Consider the following 18,763-nt stretch of genomic DNA (forward strand, 5'->3'; position numbering starts at 1 on the left):
TAATAAAATGCAAAATCCTAGAATCAGCTGATATTGTTATAGACTTACCCTTATTATTTTAGCTGCAGTACTCTTATTACCAAACTAAGAAAATTAACATGGCTTTCCATGCAAGTTGTTGGACCAATAATTTTTGACTCTTTGCCCTGCCCATACTAGTAATCTCAAACCATAGACTGTAAATAAATTTATATAAAAATAAATAACAATATTATGTAAAATATAATATAATAATAAATAATAGTTATTTACAGTCTATGTCTTAAACTAATAAAAGTGATTGTCCAGTGCTTTACATGAAACAATCATGATTATTCCAATTTGGCTTTCAAAAACATGGGAAGGAGGCAATGAGCAACAAAAGAAGAAATAACTAAAAAATTTCGGGAAATTTAAAAAAAATAAAACATGGGCCAAGTGGAAATTTAATTTTAAAAATAGGAAAAAAAGAGTTAAAACTCCCCCACAAAAAAATGAAAAATGTGTTTAAAATTATAATAAATTTGTTACATAACTTGTAATCGTGATAATTAGCCTATGAATATATTTTCCCTTGCTTTTTTCCCCTATAAATTCTCCCCTAGCTTTTTTTTTTAAAAGGAAATACTACTTATTTCTTGCAAATTGCGAAACGTTTATTACCAAGTTTTTCTCGTCAAAGGTGTCTGAAGCAACACAAGGAAAGAGAGGTTTGCTCGCGGTTAAACAACCCAAAATGTAAAACCTTATTTTTGTCCCTATTTCTACAGAGGCCTGAGGAGTTGCTGTAATAGTGGTTTAGACCATCCAAGCCAACTTTAAAGTTGTTCTTTGGGTCTGATTGAAACATGTGTTGCTTTGAAAACATAAACAAAGTGACAGCTATGGGCCGACTGTTTTTATGTGTGACTGACGGGCACAGGGGAGGGCAGGGGGGTCGCTCGCAGCATTAGTAAACGGTGGCAATGTGCTCCCTGCCACTGAAAACATCTCTGCCTCAGCCTGTGTTATCTGCGCGGTGGGTTGTGGGTGTGTGAGCGTCGAAGTAAAATGGCGGACTTGGCAAACGAAGGTGAGTAAGTGGCAGTATGAGAAAAACAATACAGCTACTGTGATGTTATAAACGGTGCCTATACATTGCCTGCATATTTTGTAACTGGAATGACGCTCTCTGGCCGCGTGTTAAAGGCGAGTTCGGGTGAGTTGTAGCTTCGCGGCGTTTAGAAGACTACAACGTTAGCAAGCAGGCTAACAATGCTAACGGCTGGGCTGCGGGTAATACCTGGAATGCCACGGAACGCCCTCGAACGCTGCCTGCCTTTAGCTGGCTTACCCCGTAACGCTAGCACCCGGCTATTTATAGGCAGTGTGTTTTGCCATTTGTGGGGTGTTAAAGATCCAACGTTGAGGTAAACTAAAGCTTGCTAGGCTAAATATGAATAATAGTGCTTGTAATAAAGGTAGCAGGATAATGCTGTAGGTGATTTGAAACGTTTAAAGCGCGACATCCTCCTTGTTTAATGGAGTTAGCGTTCAGTTGCAGGGTTGCTGTTCATTTAGGCGCGTAGAGAGAAAACGCCAGTTACAAGACAATGCTCTGGTGTTATCGCTGCTTCTGTTTTGTTCTCAGTTTATTCTGCTTATATCTGCTCGTTACTGTGTTGATATGTTGACTATTGGTGAGAATCGTTGCTTGTCAGGCGAGATGACTCATGCGGGATGGAGCGCATTAGCAAGCTAACTATAGCCTGTAAGCTAGGCTACGTTCGGGGCTTTGGGGAACAACCGGCGGCGCCGACTATTTCCTGGGACGGGTCAGATGGTGTAAATGCTAGCTGGTTAACATAAGCCGGGAGCATCTCGGGCTGCTTGGGTTTCTGCATTGAATATCAGTGCTGCATGCTGGAATTCGTACACTCATTAGTCAGTATAGCTGATTGCAAGCTGTAGAGAAATCCAAAGCTGGATGTTAATATAGGTCACACAATATTTTCTTGTTTCCTGCCATTAAACGCGTTCAATGCATAAATAGCTAGTATTAGCCATCAGAGGTTGTGTTTGAGACGGCGAATGTTGCTCCAGTAAACAATCACAGCAATGTGGTTTGTGCTTTTTGGTTATTACCGCGTGCATTTACGTCCCGGCAAGGCTCAAAACGATGCTACACCTGCTCAGTGTTACAGGCCCAATCCAGACAGAGGAAAACCTTTGTCTGCTAACGTTATAGGATTACACATCTGACAGAGGTTACAGTGTTAAGGTAGATGCGTTAAGTGGCCTAAAGTGACATCAATATCATTACCTTGCATGGCGGTTGTTATGCATGGTTACAGTATGGCAATATCTTACAGCAGCAACAATATCTTAAATGGTAATCTTAATAAAATTACCTTTTAGGTTGCAAAAGTAGTTATAGTTGCTGTCGGGCCCTGTTGAATCACTGGATCTTTGATGGCCCTGTGATACATTGATATTTACATCGACATTAATAAATATTATTTGGGATTATTTAGGTCAAATCAACACAATGTGGTAGTCCTAATAGGATTGCATGATTAACAGTAGGTATAGTATGACTGAGTCCTTTGCTTTTGACTGGCTGCTATTGACTGAAATTCAATCTTGTTCAGCGTTATAGGAATGTATTTTTTCAGGTTGTTTTCACACTTTCTTACATTTATTCTTTGACATAGCTAAATCTGACATTTGAATACATTGTAAACAGTTGTGTTTTGCCTGCCTGGAAGCTTCACCAGAAGTATTTATTTAAAGGCAGGCAATGTACGTTTTCAAACCATAACTTTTGTCTGCCATAAAATCTGTGAAATCTAATTTGTTTAAGTGCACTTCCACATATTTTGGATGAATTTTGGAGTCATATGCCAATGCCTGTGGTATCACTGAGCTTTTAAATTTGTTGTTTTTTGCTAGATGATTATGCTGATTAGTAATGGAAATGACATTTTAGCTTTATCGACAAGGGATGCAGGATATGTATACATAGGAACATTTTATCATTGTGTATTATTTTGATAATGTTATTTTAACCAAAAAATAATGGCAATAATATGAAGCCAAACTGCTTGTGATACAGTAGGTGGCGGTACACCTGTAAAGTTGGTCAGTGTTCTTTGGAGCACTGACCACTTCCTTTTGGCGCCAGTGTTGAGCAATTGGGTGGTTCACACTGGATGCCGCATGGCCTCGAACTCTGTGGCAGGCTCATGACCTGCAGCAGTAATCTTGGCATCTGGTCTATTTTTTTCTGTGAGCTGTGAGAGTGTCTGGCAGAAAAACACATTAATAATCTGATATGAACCACTGTTAACATTTCTGGGCACTTCCATGTCAAGTGTGAATTCGGTGTAAGCGGTTAGACACAGCACTTAAGGACTGATTCTGGGGCATAAGAACAAGCTAACACTGCAGCAAAAGCAGCAGCTCACACCCAACATGGAACCTGTAAACAGTCCCAACAAACTCACTCCAAAAGGCTCAGCTCTGTTGTTAAACCTATTGATAACCATTTGGTAACACTAGCTGTGTGGTGCTACAGTTAGCCCTGTCACTGTTTGTGTATGTGCAAGTGGACTCTCGCCAATTGTACCCTGCGTAGAGCCCATACATCTGCAGGAGAAGTTTTCTACTGTCTCTGCGGTGAGGTGGAGGGACTTTAATTTCTGTTTCATGTTGACATGTATTTTTGGACAGATTACACTGAAGTATTTTTATTTCAAACCTTGGGCAAAAATGCTCTTAAAAAACTAAATTATGTTTTTGTAAGCTTTTTGATCTACTTTACAAAATAAAAGATCTTTATTTGTGTTGTGTTAATACTAGTGATGTCAGTTAAATTTGTTTCATTAACTACGAGTTACAAACTTCAAAAATGTGAAAATCATGGGTTATTGTATCAGTGTCGGCCACGAGGAGCAGACAATGATCATTATTGGCTAAAAAAAAAATCTATATCGTGCATCCATATTATCCACATTCATATTGTTGTCACTACTTTTAAGAGGAAAATCATAGCCAAGGGAGTGAGTAGTCATTTGTTTTCTTTAAAGAAGAATCAAACAGACAGGATTGTTGTACACTTATGAATTAGTGCTTGGATGACTAGCCCACATCTTCTCTTAACAGACAAGCCTGCCATAGCGCCCCCTGTGTTTGTTTTCCAAAAAGATAAAGCACAGAAGGTAAGTTTCTCTTTGTTTTTTTGTATGTATTGAGGCTGAAGACGTCTTTTAGACACCGTTTAAAGTGATATTCTGGACAAAAGCACACATTACAGAAGAGTTATTGAGCTCTAATCTTTCCTAACATTTGCAGCGATCTGCGGATGGCTCAAGTGCAGAGGATGGAGAAGGTAAATCTAATTTCACAACGGGCCCCTTTCTTTGTTAAAATTTTCTTTTTCATATATTAGTTGAACTAGAATGCGACTAATATTTCTTTTACATTTTTCAGATTCAGATAAAGACGAGGGAAGCTATTGCCCCCCTGTGAAAAGGGAAAGGACCTCATCGTTCCCACCCCCACATTCTGGTAAGGGCACGTGGTGACTAAGCAGAGCATTCGTTTTTTCTTGGTTTCTTGCTTGTGGTGTACACATTGATTTGTATGCTGAGTGCAATGCCTGTTCGCTACTTTGCAGTTCCCAAGAACAATGTATTCATGCCCTCAAGTTTCTGCCAGTCTCCAACTGGGAACTCTGACTCTGAGCCAGGTGAGGCATCTAGACCACAATTAGTTTCTCCTCATAGTTTAAAGGCCCCTTGCAGTACAAATTATAGTTTCAGACATGTCACTTTTTAACAATGTAAGGCAATAGATACAGTAAGTTGACTGTCAAATAATAACATTTGCCCAAACACTTTATATGTAAAAACCAAAAATTGAGCATGTGTTGATGTTTTCTCATGTTGTGCTGTCAGTAGTTGCAAATAAGATGTTGAAATTTTGTGTATGCCCTGCCTACAAATGCACCCCATTCACTCTGACCAGCTCTAGTTAACTGGCATGTGGTAATTTTACTTCTGAGCTAGCCCTTCAGGTATCTGCCGTGGAGGTCAGATGTTATTCATGGATTGAGGAAAAGGTGCTGTAATAGGATGTTAAGCACAACCTCCTTAGACAGCCAAATTCCAGAGGCATGAGTGGACTTTTTTTCAGGAATGGGTTCAAATAAGTGAATGTACATGAAGGATTTTACTCTAAATTGCCTTTTTGATATCTAGTGTGAATCTAATAAAACGACTAAAACAGAAGAAGCTTGCTGTGCTTGATCAGTGCAGTCAAGCTGATCAGTTCAGGCTGGTTTGTTGCTTTCAGCTTCTGGTTGCGGTTATTATGGAAGAATTTGGTTCTCCTTTCTTTTTGTATATGGCAAAAAGAACAAGCAATATACCCAGCAGAGAGAGGTAGAGTCTTTTTGTTGCATTTGTCTTGTAGAACAATTGTCAGCATTAAATGAATTAGCTAAATCTCCAGTAACTCAGAGGAGGCTTCTTCATTGTGGGAACATTGTGACCTTGTAAGACCCGTGACCATGCTGGTACATAATGTAGTTCTGTTCTGCATTATGACTGTGTGAAATGCCAAGTTGAGTTTGGAAACGAGTACCAATCAAATTTGTGATGCAATATTGGAAAAAGTTGAGCTTGATATTGGTAACAGCAGAGGGTTTATTATTATGCGGTCCCAGAGTGTCATGCGCTGGTAGTTGGCTGCTGTTTGTGTAGTGTCACTCTCTGAACATGTCAGAGGAATGGCTTATGAGGGATTATGTGACAGTTGTGTTATGTGTAGGTGGGCTAATGTGCCTCATTCTGTATAGACTTTACATATATAATGATTGTCCCAAGATAAGTTATTTTTTATGTCAGAGAAAGCCTTTCTTTCTCACTTAATATAACAACAGATTAAGTCTCAAGTTTGGTAGTACAAGATGGTAGGCTGGGTTAAGTTAGATCCAAAACATGCATGTACAGAATGGGTTCGACTTGTGCAGACTATTTGCCAAGGTTTGGGATCCTCTGTTGGTCAAATCACAGTAGTCAGTAGCAGCATGCTGTTCACCATCTCTGACAGAATATTTATATTATAGTTCACCATGTGCATTTTATTAGAGGGAGTATTGGAAAATGGAAACCATGCAGTGACTGAAATTATGACTGCAGTGGGACTTAAACATAAATGTATGTGTGTTTTTGTTATTTCTTTTAAAGTGTACATATTAACGCAGAGTTCCCACAGTCATGGAAAACCTGTAAAAGTCAAGGAATTTTTACAATCACATTTTCCAGGCCTGTAAAAGTAATGGAATTAGAAAATATTGTTATAGCAATCTTCCCTGAATAACCTTCCCCAAATGCGACATAACGGCAAATTAAATTTCTGTGGCTGTCGACGTAACGTTGCTGTAACATGGTGTCGATGTGACATTTTGTTTACCATCACGAACGCTTCTTCATTTTCTTCCTGTGCTCCGTCTCACGTGTCATGTGTGCTAGATGAAATTATGTTTGAATAGAGTTTGAATCTGATATGTTTGAGAAATGGCAGGCAAGTGGAAAAAAAAGTGAAAAGTCATGGAAAATTTTGAAATTTTATCCATGAAAATGTGTGGGAACCTTGATAATATGTCTAATTCAATTTTTGCTTTGGATTTGATTGTTTGAATTCTAACCACAGGCTCAGTTGTATAGAGTTGGCGGGAGTAATTACACCAGTTAACACAGCTTTACAGAGAGGATGGAGCATCCACTTGAGTAAACAAACAGGGCATAATTAATCAGTGCTTTGAGCATATTGCATGAAGCACTTATTTGGAAGTGAAAACAAAGAACACACTAGAAATCGAACACTGATTGGCTGTAAAACTGCAAACTACAAGAGAATTACAGTAAGTGTGGCAGGTCCACTGTGCCGTTCAGGACATTTTGTTGTCGTAGCTTTTTTCCAGTTGTACAGCTGTGTCTAGTGCGCATCCATGTCCTAAAAATTATGCTGGTTAGAAAAATAGGAAAAAAGGCCCAGTTTGAAATTGTGTTAAAAATTAATGTTGACTAGACACAGAAATGTTCTCATAAATGAGGATGCCTTAGTACTTACTGCTTCCTGCTTTAGCTCTGATTAGGGCCGGGTCATGTCAGGCCAATAAAGCCACTGAGTAGGAGAGTCAGAGGCAGAAATAGATCAAAGGCCCTAGTGCTCTCCATATTACTGCACAGGAGTTGGATTGCAACACAACTCTTGAGGCTTTTCAAGGGTTTCTGTAGTAACGGGTCTGTGGTCAGAAAGGTGCAAAGACTGTAGGAACGTACCCTTTATAAGTTCCTGTGTGACTTTTGGATCTTTTTTCAATGTTTGCCTTCTCTTGTCTCACCAGAGGAGAAGCCTGTCGGATTCCGTTTAAAGCCACCAACTCTCATACATGGACAGGCACCAAGTTCAGGTTGGTGTTTGAGGTTGTGAGCTCTCTCTGTGAAATATTTTCTCACACTGACTTGATTGAAATGGAACAAAGACTTGAACCTGGACTTGCAGTCTTAGAAATGGAAATGATACATCTAGACTTGGAACATGTAGACACAGAACATCTTTTTGTGTTCAAAAACTATGAGACAAGTTGGCTCTGTTGCAGGCGTCCCAAGTCAGAAACCCAAGGAGCAGCAACGCAGCGTCCTCCGCCCTGCAGTTCTCCAGGCGCCGCCCTCTAAATCACATATAGAGTCCAGTAAGTGCAGCTTGGAGTCACCTGCACACATCAGTCGATAAATCATTCTCAAATTTTGACAAATTCACATTCACAGTCTTACGCTCTTCTGTAAATGAGCTACAGTTTAATAGAGACAGACTAGTTTTTTTTTCGTGTGATTAAAACGTTCGTAATAATTTTTTTTCAAACGCAAGCCACTCAATGCAACTTTCACACCAGCAACATAATTTTGCAGAGCGAAATCTAGGTAAATTTTTCCAATGTTTCACTTCCGACGGGCACACATTCGACCAATCAAAATGCTAGTTATTGCCACGTCACACTCAAAACATTCAATAAGTTGGACCGGTTGATCGTTTCTATTTCACAAAACCCAGTTTTGTAGGATAAAAAGGAAACACATTATAAAGACAACATGTAGGGTCTGTATCCTGTGCTAAGTGGTTTTTGTCTTTAATATGATATTGTGTAAAAGATCGAGACTGGCAACAGACAACCCAACTCCTGTCCAATAATATGAATGAACCAAACGCGCTGAAGCTGTTGACAAACAAACAAGACTTTATTCAAACGATACATTTAAAAACAAAGTATGGCCTAACCTCAAACATACGGCTAACAGTCGTATGTCAGTCGCCTCTCTGAAATTGCTCCTCTGCCTCTTCAGTCTTGGAGCCAGCTGCTGCAGCAGTATTTCAAATTGTCTGACAGACATCCTGAAGTAGGTCCTGAAGCGGCTGTGGTACAGTTTCAGCTCCTGAACCAAACTGTGGAACTCACCAAGTTCTCCTCTCTTTTCCAGAATTGGATGAACATTTCGTTTTTGTCTCGTTAGTTAGCACCGGGTCATCATCACTTGATGTCGAGTCCATTTTTATTTACCCGGCGCAATGTTTTTCAGAATTTAAATTAATTTATTTATAAAATCACGTAGCCCTCGTATGAATAGACATTCGCCTTTGAATTAAACGTAGTTTTGTGCCGTTTATTCGCGTCGCCCCTGCTCTGCAAAACCCTTTAATCTGCCTTCTACCTTAAAAATCTTAAATACCTTAAATATAATATCTTTGTCTCATAATTCATTCAATGTGCATAGTGTGTTGCCGTCATGTTTTTCACAGCCTAAATTTTGTTTTGGACTGTAAAAACATTATAAATGATCTTTGTCCTCTCTGTTTGTTCCTTTAGATTCCACTTGTGGAACCAACGGTGTGAAAAAGTCATCAGATGGGGCATCTGCGACCCAGTCCCTCTTCCTGAACAACACAGAGCACTCAGCCAGCCTGGCAAAGTCGCAGGTGAGGAGCTGGTTAATGGTATTGATAAACAATGTCCGTCAGTTCTGCACAGGCTCTGTTTGATGAAAGAAAGTGTGGGAAGTTCATTTACAGAAGAGCTAAAGATTTGTGATTATTTCCGTGCTCCTCTGCAGTGAGGAAGTGTGTTTGATATTCTTAAAAAGTTACGCAATTGTTATATATCAGAAGATTCACTATTTTGCAAGTAAAAGTAAAGTTGCTTTCAGAGCATTGTTGAAAGCATTGTTGTAGAACTCACATTGTGTATGTGTGTGTTTTTTTTTTCGTTTTTAAAGACAATAGTTAAGATGACCCTGGTGCTTTTTTGGTTCCCATTTTAGAAACATGAAAATGAGGAAGATGGAGCAAGTGGTAACAAAGACGGAGACGAAAGAGAGAAGAAGGAGACAGATGTAGCAATATCTTTTGTGTTTGGTCAGAATATCAAAGACAGAGCAAAGGTGAGTTGTTTTCCCTCGTCTTTTTCTAACGAACAGCGAGCGTGCAAACTTGAGGTGGGAATGTGTGTCAGCAAAAACAGATACGCACAGTCGAATGTGGTTGACAGTGGAGGGTTTTTACGCGTTTGAGAGGATGATCTCAATAATGAGTTGCCGTGGTAAGGTCTACATTTTATGTTCAGACTTTTCAGCATTTTTATTCTGATACTATGTAAAGGGTCTCAGTTCCCTCTCCTAAAGAATTTCCTGTAGTGTTTTGTGACTCCAGTTCCTGATAAGAGGTGCATTTCCTGTGTTACTTTGTAGTGTCGGATATTTTCCTTGATAATTTTGTGGTCAGTCTGGATCTATTGTGGCAGGAATGTTTTGACGAGATTTTGGAAATGGTAACTCATTTCCTATGCTACACGTGAGTCAGGAATTTTATTGATGTTGATTTCTAAAGGTTTTTAGGTGTTTTATGAGCCCTTTTACAGAAAGATTGAGCTATAGAGCTGCTAAGTCCCTTTATGCCTCCTTTGCATTTTTACACAGAACCAAACAAGGACAGCATCCTGCTGCTCCAGTGTGTGATTTTTAATAGCATGCTGGCGTCATGGATTAAAAAGGCATGGCAGTTGTGACGTTTAACACAATGTTTGCCTGTAGTGTGACATGTAACATTCATGTTGGCATCCCTTTCTAGCTATAAAAATGGCATAAACATGGCAATAACAATCATTTAACTTCCTCGATTATATGGCGACTGAACTCCTTTCCTTGGAGGGTAAGCAGCTCCCGAATCTCATAGTTTTCCCAATTTGCGGACATTTATGGCCTCTTTTCTTCTTCTTTAAGTTAGCCGCTAATCGCTATTAACTGCTTATTAAATCTCCTATGGCGGGTCACAAACATAACACGTCATCAAATGTCAAACCCTTCCTGTCCATGGTTCCGTTCTGCTCTCTGTCCTGTTCATACAGACACCGCTTAGGCACTGTTAGTTCCTCCTGTGGCAGTTTAAATGCAAGACAACTCTGTCCCCCCATTTTCTAATTGTACCTTATGTATGCAGAACGGTGAGGCAGCACAATATACAGGCTGTATAAAAGGGGCTTTAATGTTCGTTCATTTTTTAAGCAGAACTCTAATTTTAACACTTTTTTTCTCCAGTTGGAAGAAAACAGTACAGAAGGCAAGTCAAAGGATGGTGTGCCACCGGACTCTCAATCAGAGGGCACTAATTATTTCTTACAGTACATCTCTACCCCAAGGTAATGAAATTGTGTCCTCCTTTGAGTATTTTTAGCAACTCATCTTCATTCATAATTAACTTCCATCAACTGACAGTTTTTTTTCTTTCCTGTGTCAGTTCAAAAAATGCCACAAACAGTACAGACAGTGGGGCAAAATTTGTTTTTGGGCAGAACATGTCTGAACGAGTGCTGGTGAGTTAATGCGACCTGTGTGTAGTGACTCTGCCGTGTGCCATACTGAAAAACCTCCTGATGATTAAGCTTTGAACTAGTTCCAGTGAACAGCTTTGTTGTGTTTTCAGAGTCCCCCGAAAGGCGAGTCCTCGAATGAGGAAAATAAAGAAGTTTCAGCTGCCCCTGCTTCAGAGCCCTCATCACAGGAAGCCACCCCAGAGAAGGGTAAAAACACATTCCCACTGGTTATTGCAGAAGTGTTTGATGGTTGGCTTGTCTACTGATGGATTTAAGAGAGATGCTTAGCTGCGCTCCAGTGATACCTACAAACTATAAAAGCAAGATCTGGAATGGTCAAATAAGCAGTTTGACAGAAATGTGATATTGAAATGATAAAAAAAACAAATAATCGCTGAAATATGTCTTTATATAATCGCCATTTTATTAGGACTGAACATATTGGTATTTCAAGGTGTATAATTTTATTTTAAAACCAGATCTAGGATGAGACAATACAGTTTATATTAATGTAGTCTGAAGAGGTGTTTTTGCCAGTTTGCATCTTTCTCACACTCTGCACAACCCAACTTGTTCACAACTTCGTCTGCACAGAGAGACACAGTGCCTGTACTGTTTTCGTCTGTCTGTTTCTGATGAAAACAACGTGGCACGCAAACATCGGCCTGTGATGAATGAAATTACCGCAGTAGCACATGTGTGATACAGCTTTGTGCTTAGTGTGTGTGTGATTATGTGAGATGAAAGTTTCTGTGCGAGGTGAATCGATAGCGGGAGTTGTAGTCTATCATGCGATAGTCAGATGGCAACTGGATGCGAACAGTTGTTTTGATAAAAATATATACAGAATGGACAAACTCTCTCTCCAAAAAATACTGTACATATGTTTAAAATGATGTCTGCATTTTTCAGTACTATATTCATTGAAAAGCTCATGTCAAATTACTTTTTAAACTCTGTCCAACACAGAATTTGAAAAGTCTCAAACTACAGTGGATTTACTTGATACTTTTTATACAACTCAATCTATTAGCTGTTTAGTCCATTAAATGTCCAAAAAACAGAAAAATGTCTATCAGAGATTATTAACTTATATTTTTCTTAATATCATAACATAGCATGACAAGTAAACGTTTGAAAAAGTTGTGTTTTTAATTTCGAAAAAAGCCATAGTGTATCATGTAGAAAAAACGGCCTTTCTCAAACCTCTTAATTTGATTGTCACATTAATTGCCGATTTATCTAATAGTTGACAACTACTTAATTATTGCAGCTCCACTGCTAAAAAATGTCAGCCTCTGCGGCACCAGTGCTATGCGCAGAAAATGTCCACCCCTGCTGTTTATTTTAGAAAACTTTTTTTTAGTTGTTTTGTAGCTGTGGATTTACAAATGGGGAAGAAACCTGGCTTTGTGATTTGTTTTGATCACAGTCTGTTTGAATTGAAGTGCATGAGGCATCTCACATGTGGCTTTGAATTACAACTGAATATTTTGCCCACTTTGTAAAAAAATACAGAGCTATATTCCATATCAGCCTGAAAGTAGTAATATTATTTTTGGTCCATTCTGCCAAGCCTTACATGTTAAGTCCTTTGATATTTGCATCAGATTTAGTTGGAAACAAGTATTTGATTAGCACCCCATAAAGAGCTGTGGGTTTAACAAATACTACATCTTTGATTTGAGATGCCAATTTTCAAACCACTAGCAGTAAATCCCGCCTGTTCCCTGAAACATTACAGCAGTTGTTTAGTTACACTCTCTAGCAAGTTTACTCACAGTGAATGCATAAACTGCTTAACAGGAAAAAGGTGCAGCTGAGAATTCTTTTCATGCTAAGAGTGAAGTGTAATGAACTCAGATCCCTTGAAAATATCATCTGCTTGTTTACGGAAAATACAAGACTCAATACTGCATGACCTGGTTTGATGAAAATATTAACAACAATGAAAGCTTTGACTACATACTGATTTGGCTTTTGTTGTAGCATGAATAGCATGTATTTTATTTGAATTTAGTCATGAACTCCTACTTTATAACCAGGGTCAACATGGTAACACAAATAGAAGCCAGTTATTTTGTGAGGTAAACATAAAAAGCTACTTTTCTTAGTGAGATAATACTCTACATGCGTTTTTGTGCTTTTACAGTATGTTTCTGAGACTGTCCTCTCCGTCCAATGACAGTGAAAAGGCATTCAGCATTTTATAGCTGCTACGTGCACAGGCATTCATTAACACGAGCCCAGAGCTGAAGAGGCTCTTCTCTGCAGATGATCTGCAGCGGCCTGTGCAGCTCTTGTGTTAAGAGTGCCGGCCTGGGTCTTTCATTATAACTCTTCAGCATTGCACAGTCAAAAAAATTTGCAGAGAATGTTGTTTTTGTGTCACTGGAAGAACCATATGGGAGTGAGAGGAAACTCTCAAACTAAGACATCAGTTTTTGATAATAATCTTAGAAACCAAATGTTATCTCTAGCGAGATGCAGATTTCTCACTGCTGTATTTTATCTCACCAGTGAACAGCGTGTCAGAGTCTTTGGAGGAGTCTGCAGCAGCTTACACCAAAGCCACAGCCAAGAAGTGCATCTTAGAGAAAGTCGACGTCAAAACTGGAGAGGAATCAGAAAGCAATGTTTTACAGGTACAAGGCGGACTGGACTCTCTTGATTCACACATGCTGCAAAAATATGTTGCAGATATATCAGCAGTTTTTGTTGTCACTTTTTCTTCAGATGCAGTGCAAGTTATATGTTTTTGAGAAAACTGCGCAGTCGTGGATAGAGAGAGGTCGAGGTTTGCTGAGGCTCAACGACATGGCATCAACAGAAGACGGCACGCTACAGTCCCGTCTAGGTAAACACCTGCAGAAAATTCTTGAGGGTGAAGAAAGTAAACAAAAACCTGAGTGTTAAAAATGTGCACAGTTTAAGTTTGTTTTTTTATGATTCATGGTCAGGGGATGGTTTGATTGAAAACTTGAATGATCATGTTTGTTTGTGAGTTGAATGTTTGTGCCAGATAGATTCAGGATGATTGAGAGATAACACGCTGTTGAAAAAACCCAGATGGGTCTTATTTGTGGTTTTCATCACCATAATTATTCCAATTCCTGACATTGGACACAAGGGGGAGCCCGTTCTTATGATAAAACATGCTGTGAAATACACTGTATTTGTGAGGGTGGAACAATTACAAGAATCAAAGACAAAGCGATTTTTTTTTTCTTTTTACTGAAATGCAATTTGTTTTTCTTTTTATTTTACTGTTGTAATTTTACATTATAACAGTTTTTCAGATTGTAGGTTTATAATAGATAACATTTCTGGCCTTGTAATTGATGCTGATAAACATAAAACTAGCACGATAACATCTCGGTAAATATCCTCCTTGAAAGGACTCTTGCTGTGGCTATAGGCCTGTAGTTATTACTACTGCTAAATGTTTCTGTTTTTATGTTTTATGTCAAAAACCTACAGCACTACGTAGAGTCAGGTAGTGAAAATGAGACCCAAAAATTCCTGTAGTGGCTGCTTTTGCGTATACTTTTATTGCCTGTGTGTTTGTGTTTGAACCCTTTCAGTGATGAGGACCCAGGGCAGCCTCAGGTTGATCCTCAACACTAAACTTTGGCCCCAGATGCAGGTGGACAAGGCCAGCGAGAAGAGTGTACGAATCACTGCCATGGACACAGAGGACCAGGGGGTCAAGGTCTTTCTAATATCGGTATGTGTTGCTAAACATTATACTAGGGTTGTGTAATTTTGGCAAAAAAATTTTTTTCCTACACATGCTAGAAGACCAAAGTGGGGACATCTGCTGTGATATCTCCATTTTAGCACAAATGGGAGAAACTGTAAACTTTTGCTTAACTCACCTGCTGACACAGTTAGCGCTTCCTAACATCATAAGCCTGATATCTGCACACAGCTGGATAGTAAACTACTCGGCCATGGGAAGTGACAGAGCTAAAAAACTTAGATAAGGTGACCCTGCATCAACAAGCCTTTTTTTTCAGTGGATCGCTCTTGAAAACGTTTTAGATTCACTGCAAGACAGCCAGAGCCAGAACGCATTTACTGTACCTATTTACAGCACAGTTTATGGGATTGTTTCGATTCACCGGCTAAAATAGCCAGCTGTCTTTGCTTTTTTAGTGCAAGTTACCTTTTTCTGCTTGTTGTTATAGAGTGGTGCAGGAATAAGTCCCAAACCTAATAATGAGTTAGCATTTTAGCACTCCATCATCTCAGTGGATGGGTTTCTGGAATGGGTTTTTGTTTAGTTGCCTGAAATAAGAATTAAAATGGGGCTGGAAATGAGAATGGGGGAAAAATCTGACTTTTTGTGGGAACCAGAGTGGCACCACCTTCTGTGTCAGCCTATAACAAAACCTCATCCCTGCAGCACGCAATAACTCCGTTCATGACAGGCAGTTGTATTTAGTAACAAATAATAATGATAATAAAATCAAAATTAAACATACTCATTTTTGTACATCTCTCAGGTTGACATTTTACTGTAATTTATCCAAATAGCTTTATTTATTTATAGATGTATTTATTTTTTCTGCGTAGAGGATCAGGACCTACTTTTCGATGGTTTCATATGAAAGACAGGCGCCTGTTTTTTCAATTTTATCGTGTATATCTTAATAAGAAACATCACAGTTTATTGATCTGCTCCTGTTTTGTTAGCTTGATTGTGTTTTGGTTAAAGCAACCATTTGTCCTGATGTATTTAAGATAATGTACATTTCCACAGCAGCAATTCCATTCGTTCAACAGCAGTCATGCGAAACTCAATCCTTTGTTTTGTCTATTTTTTACAGAAGCACTGCCTACATTCAGTTATTAATGTCAGTTGGTGCAAAGCTACTGTTACTAAAATTAAAAACTTGCTGCAGATGGTTCACATCAAAAGTCTTTCACTGGCTCACATGGCATCATCTCTGTTTTCAGGAAAGCTCTTAATGTGAAACAGCTACATGGAGCGTTGAGTTGACTCCAGAGCTGCACTGATCACACTGATTTTTAATTTCCTTTAATGTGCTGATTGTTCTCCTCTGTGTCTTGACTCTTCAGGGTAGCTCTAAGGACATAGGTCAGCTGGCTGCAGCGTTACATCACCGCATCTTAGCCCTGAAGAGCAGGGCGGAGCAGGAGCCGGAGACCCCAACAACAACCATCCCTGAGGCCGAGGTACCGCAGTCCAACGAGGACGACAGCGACGAGGAAGACAATGCCTCCGCCTCAGCTTCAGCCTCCACTCCTGCTACAAGTTAGTGGTTTTTATTGTTTGGGTTGCTCACAGGATGTCTTCTTATAGTACGGAGCCTGTCTCTGCGCGTCCATTTAAGACGACTCCTGAGTGTTACCATTTTCAAAGTTGCATTGAAACTAGTCTTGCATAGCCATAACTATCTTAGTGTTAGTGCTGTTTAATTATTTCAGGTTTATTTAAAAGTAACACAGCATGTTAATGAACATCACTATGAAGCACAAATGAAAATATTCCAGTTCCTTGACTCTATTTTGCAAGGGCGCAGTCTCTGAATCCTGTGCTTAGCCCCATCTAAGACAATTGTGATTGGTTTAAAGAAATATGGAAATTAGGATGGTTCAGCCACGCCTTTCAAGTGCTGGCACAATACAAGATAGGTCTGGCTTTGCAGACTACTTATTCTAAACGGTGCAGTGTGTAGGATTTAAGGGGATATAGTGGCAGAAATATGAATATTATATAATAAGTACATTTATTTATTTTCTAATCGTCTGAAAATAAGAATTATTGTGTTCTCCTTACTTTAGAATGAGCTGTTTATATTTACATAGGCAGCGGTTCCTCATTTATTGAGATCACCATGTTGTACTGCCATGTATCTACAATAGCCCAGAACAAGCCAAACACAGGCTCTAGATGGGGCCATTTGCGTTTTCACGTCACCGTATGAAGAAGCCCATTTATTCGGTTTTTACTGGCTTAAATCGCCGGGTCTATTTGTTTTGGAGAGGAGGCGTCCACTGCGGATAATTTGACTCACGATAAAAACCTCTTGAACGTCTGGATCAGAAAAAGGTGAGCACATATTAACTTGTCACAGAAAAGGGATGAACACACAACAACACGTGGTGGGTGAGATGTCTGACTGATTTATGACGTGAAACTGCTTTATTCTGTGTTTTTAGTGATTTAAGTCTCCAGGTTGGTTTAATTAGGAGAAGAAGAGACACTTAAGGGATTCTAGCCAGGAGAAGTTTTAGCTGGTTGCAATTAGCTATTCATAACTAACACCACTAAATCCCCCTGAATTGTACGCACTTTACCTTTAAACCAAATGGACATCGTAATTTGGCATGTTTGTTTACTGCTATTTGCTTGTTGGCACCCCAGCAGCAGTTTGTTTTATGATGCATAAATTTATGCTTCTGGCCTGCAAACCTCTGTCAACCTGCTGTCACTTTTCCTTCCTCCAGGTAATTCAGAGGGAGGAGAGAGCCAGGCAGCAGGAAGCACATAGCGTCTTTCTTGGACAGCCTGCTAAGATGCTGCCGTTGAGGCATTTTGCTGTAGGCATCTCCATGGACACCCCTTGACCAACATTGGTCCTCCAGACCAGTACTTTTGGATATTAGAAGTCTAGCTCCAGGAAATAACCCCTTGTGCCGGAGTGTCTCACCCAACTCGTGCAGTTCATCTTCTCTGCATTCAGCGTAATATCTGGAGTCGTTTCTTCCCTCCCTCTCCTGTTTTGTGTTTTATTTTTGTTTTCGAGTATTTTTTCCTCTCCCCGATAGCAAAAATAAAGACTTCAAAGCTTTGGTTTGGGACTTTTCTGCTCATCATATTGATGAGTGTAAGGGTGTTTTCCTCTACATTTTAAAGTATGGCACATGTTAAGACTGCAGTTTCTACTTTGGGACCTTTTTACTCACTCTACAGCCGTACCTCTGGACGCCACACATCCAGAGGAGCTTCATTCACAGTGTATTTGACTAGTCATCAGTCAGTTGTTCCTACATTGAGCCCAACCCTCATCCTACCCACCCATCCCAACCAGTCTGTGCGTTAGGTTTTGGCATATGTAATTTATTTTGGATCGTCATTTTCATGAGGCATCTCAACACATATGTGCTGTTTGTAATGGCTAGCCAAGACCACTCGAGTTGTCATTAATAGCAGTTTCTTACATTTCCTATTGACCTATATTATACAGAATAAACGACTGAAACAATGCAGTTTCTGCTAATGTGAGTTAATGATGTGAGGACAAAACAGCAGGATTCACCTAAATTTTTCTCTAAATTAATAAGATGTGTTAGTCATTCACCTTGTGGGTTTTTTAATGATTATTTTTTCCAAATCAAAGGAATTAACTCAGTCTACATTCTGCATGTAACTGTTTCTTTTTTTTTCTTATCAGCATCCCATGGGTTTACTGTGTTGATACATATTTTTATTTTGAAGATATACAAACTTTTTATCCATTTTCATTTGGAAAACATGTTGGAATGAAGACTTAAGTTCATGTGTGGAAAATTTGAGTGATAACTGTAATACCCTTTGAATGTCATGTACATTTGAATATATCATTTAGTAGCGCACCATGTTTTCTCATCTCCTCCAACTACCCCCTTTACAAAATAAACCATTTTGGACTGACATCTGGGATTTTTCCTTCTAAAACCTAATGAATAGCCAAACTTAAATCGAAAATTCAGAGTAGGACATCAATAGAATGCGGAATAGTTATACATTGATTGTTTTCTGTCACTGTATTAAATCAAAACAGCCAAAGAAAGGCGAGCAATTCATCTGTTTTGTATTCATGCGCAGCGTCTGGCCTACAGGTTGATGTATGCTGTACTCTGACT

General features: G+C 39.2%; 1 protein-coding gene across 2 annotated transcripts; it reads left to right on the forward strand.

The window, feature by feature from the left end:
• The first annotated feature begins 927 nt into the window (after window positions 1–927).
• ranbp3b (RAN binding protein 3b) lies at window positions 928–18,551 on the forward strand. 2 transcript variants are annotated; one of them, XM_042497779.2, is made up of 17 exons: window positions 928–1,051; window positions 4,123–4,178; window positions 4,312–4,348; window positions 4,450–4,527; window positions 4,637–4,708; window positions 7,373–7,438; window positions 7,628–7,720; window positions 8,891–9,000; window positions 9,342–9,461; window positions 10,614–10,714; window positions 10,813–10,888; window positions 10,999–11,095; window positions 13,409–13,533; window positions 13,625–13,745; window positions 14,473–14,615; window positions 15,974–16,169; window positions 17,366–18,551. In XM_042497779.2, the coding sequence occupies exons 1-17, from the start codon at window positions 1,030–1,032 to the stop codon at window positions 17,407–17,409; spliced, it is 1,557 nt and encodes a 518-aa protein (XP_042353713.1). In that variant the 5' UTR covers window positions 928–1,029; the 3' UTR covers window positions 17,410–18,551. The 2 variants fall into 2 exon arrangements, with proteins under 2 accessions (XP_042353713.1, XP_087941886.1); XM_088085760.1 differs by lacking the exon at window positions 928–1,051 and adding an exon at window positions 1,059–1,177.
• The last annotated feature ends 212 nt before the right edge of the window (window positions 18,552–18,763 follow it).

Source organism: Plectropomus leopardus, chromosome 12 (genome assembly GCF_026936395.1).
Source record: "Plectropomus leopardus strain MGB_pleo_1.0 chromosome 12, ASM2693639v1, whole genome shotgun sequence".
Classification (NCBI taxonomy): domain Eukaryota; kingdom Metazoa; phylum Chordata; class Actinopteri; order Perciformes; family Serranidae; genus Plectropomus; species Plectropomus leopardus.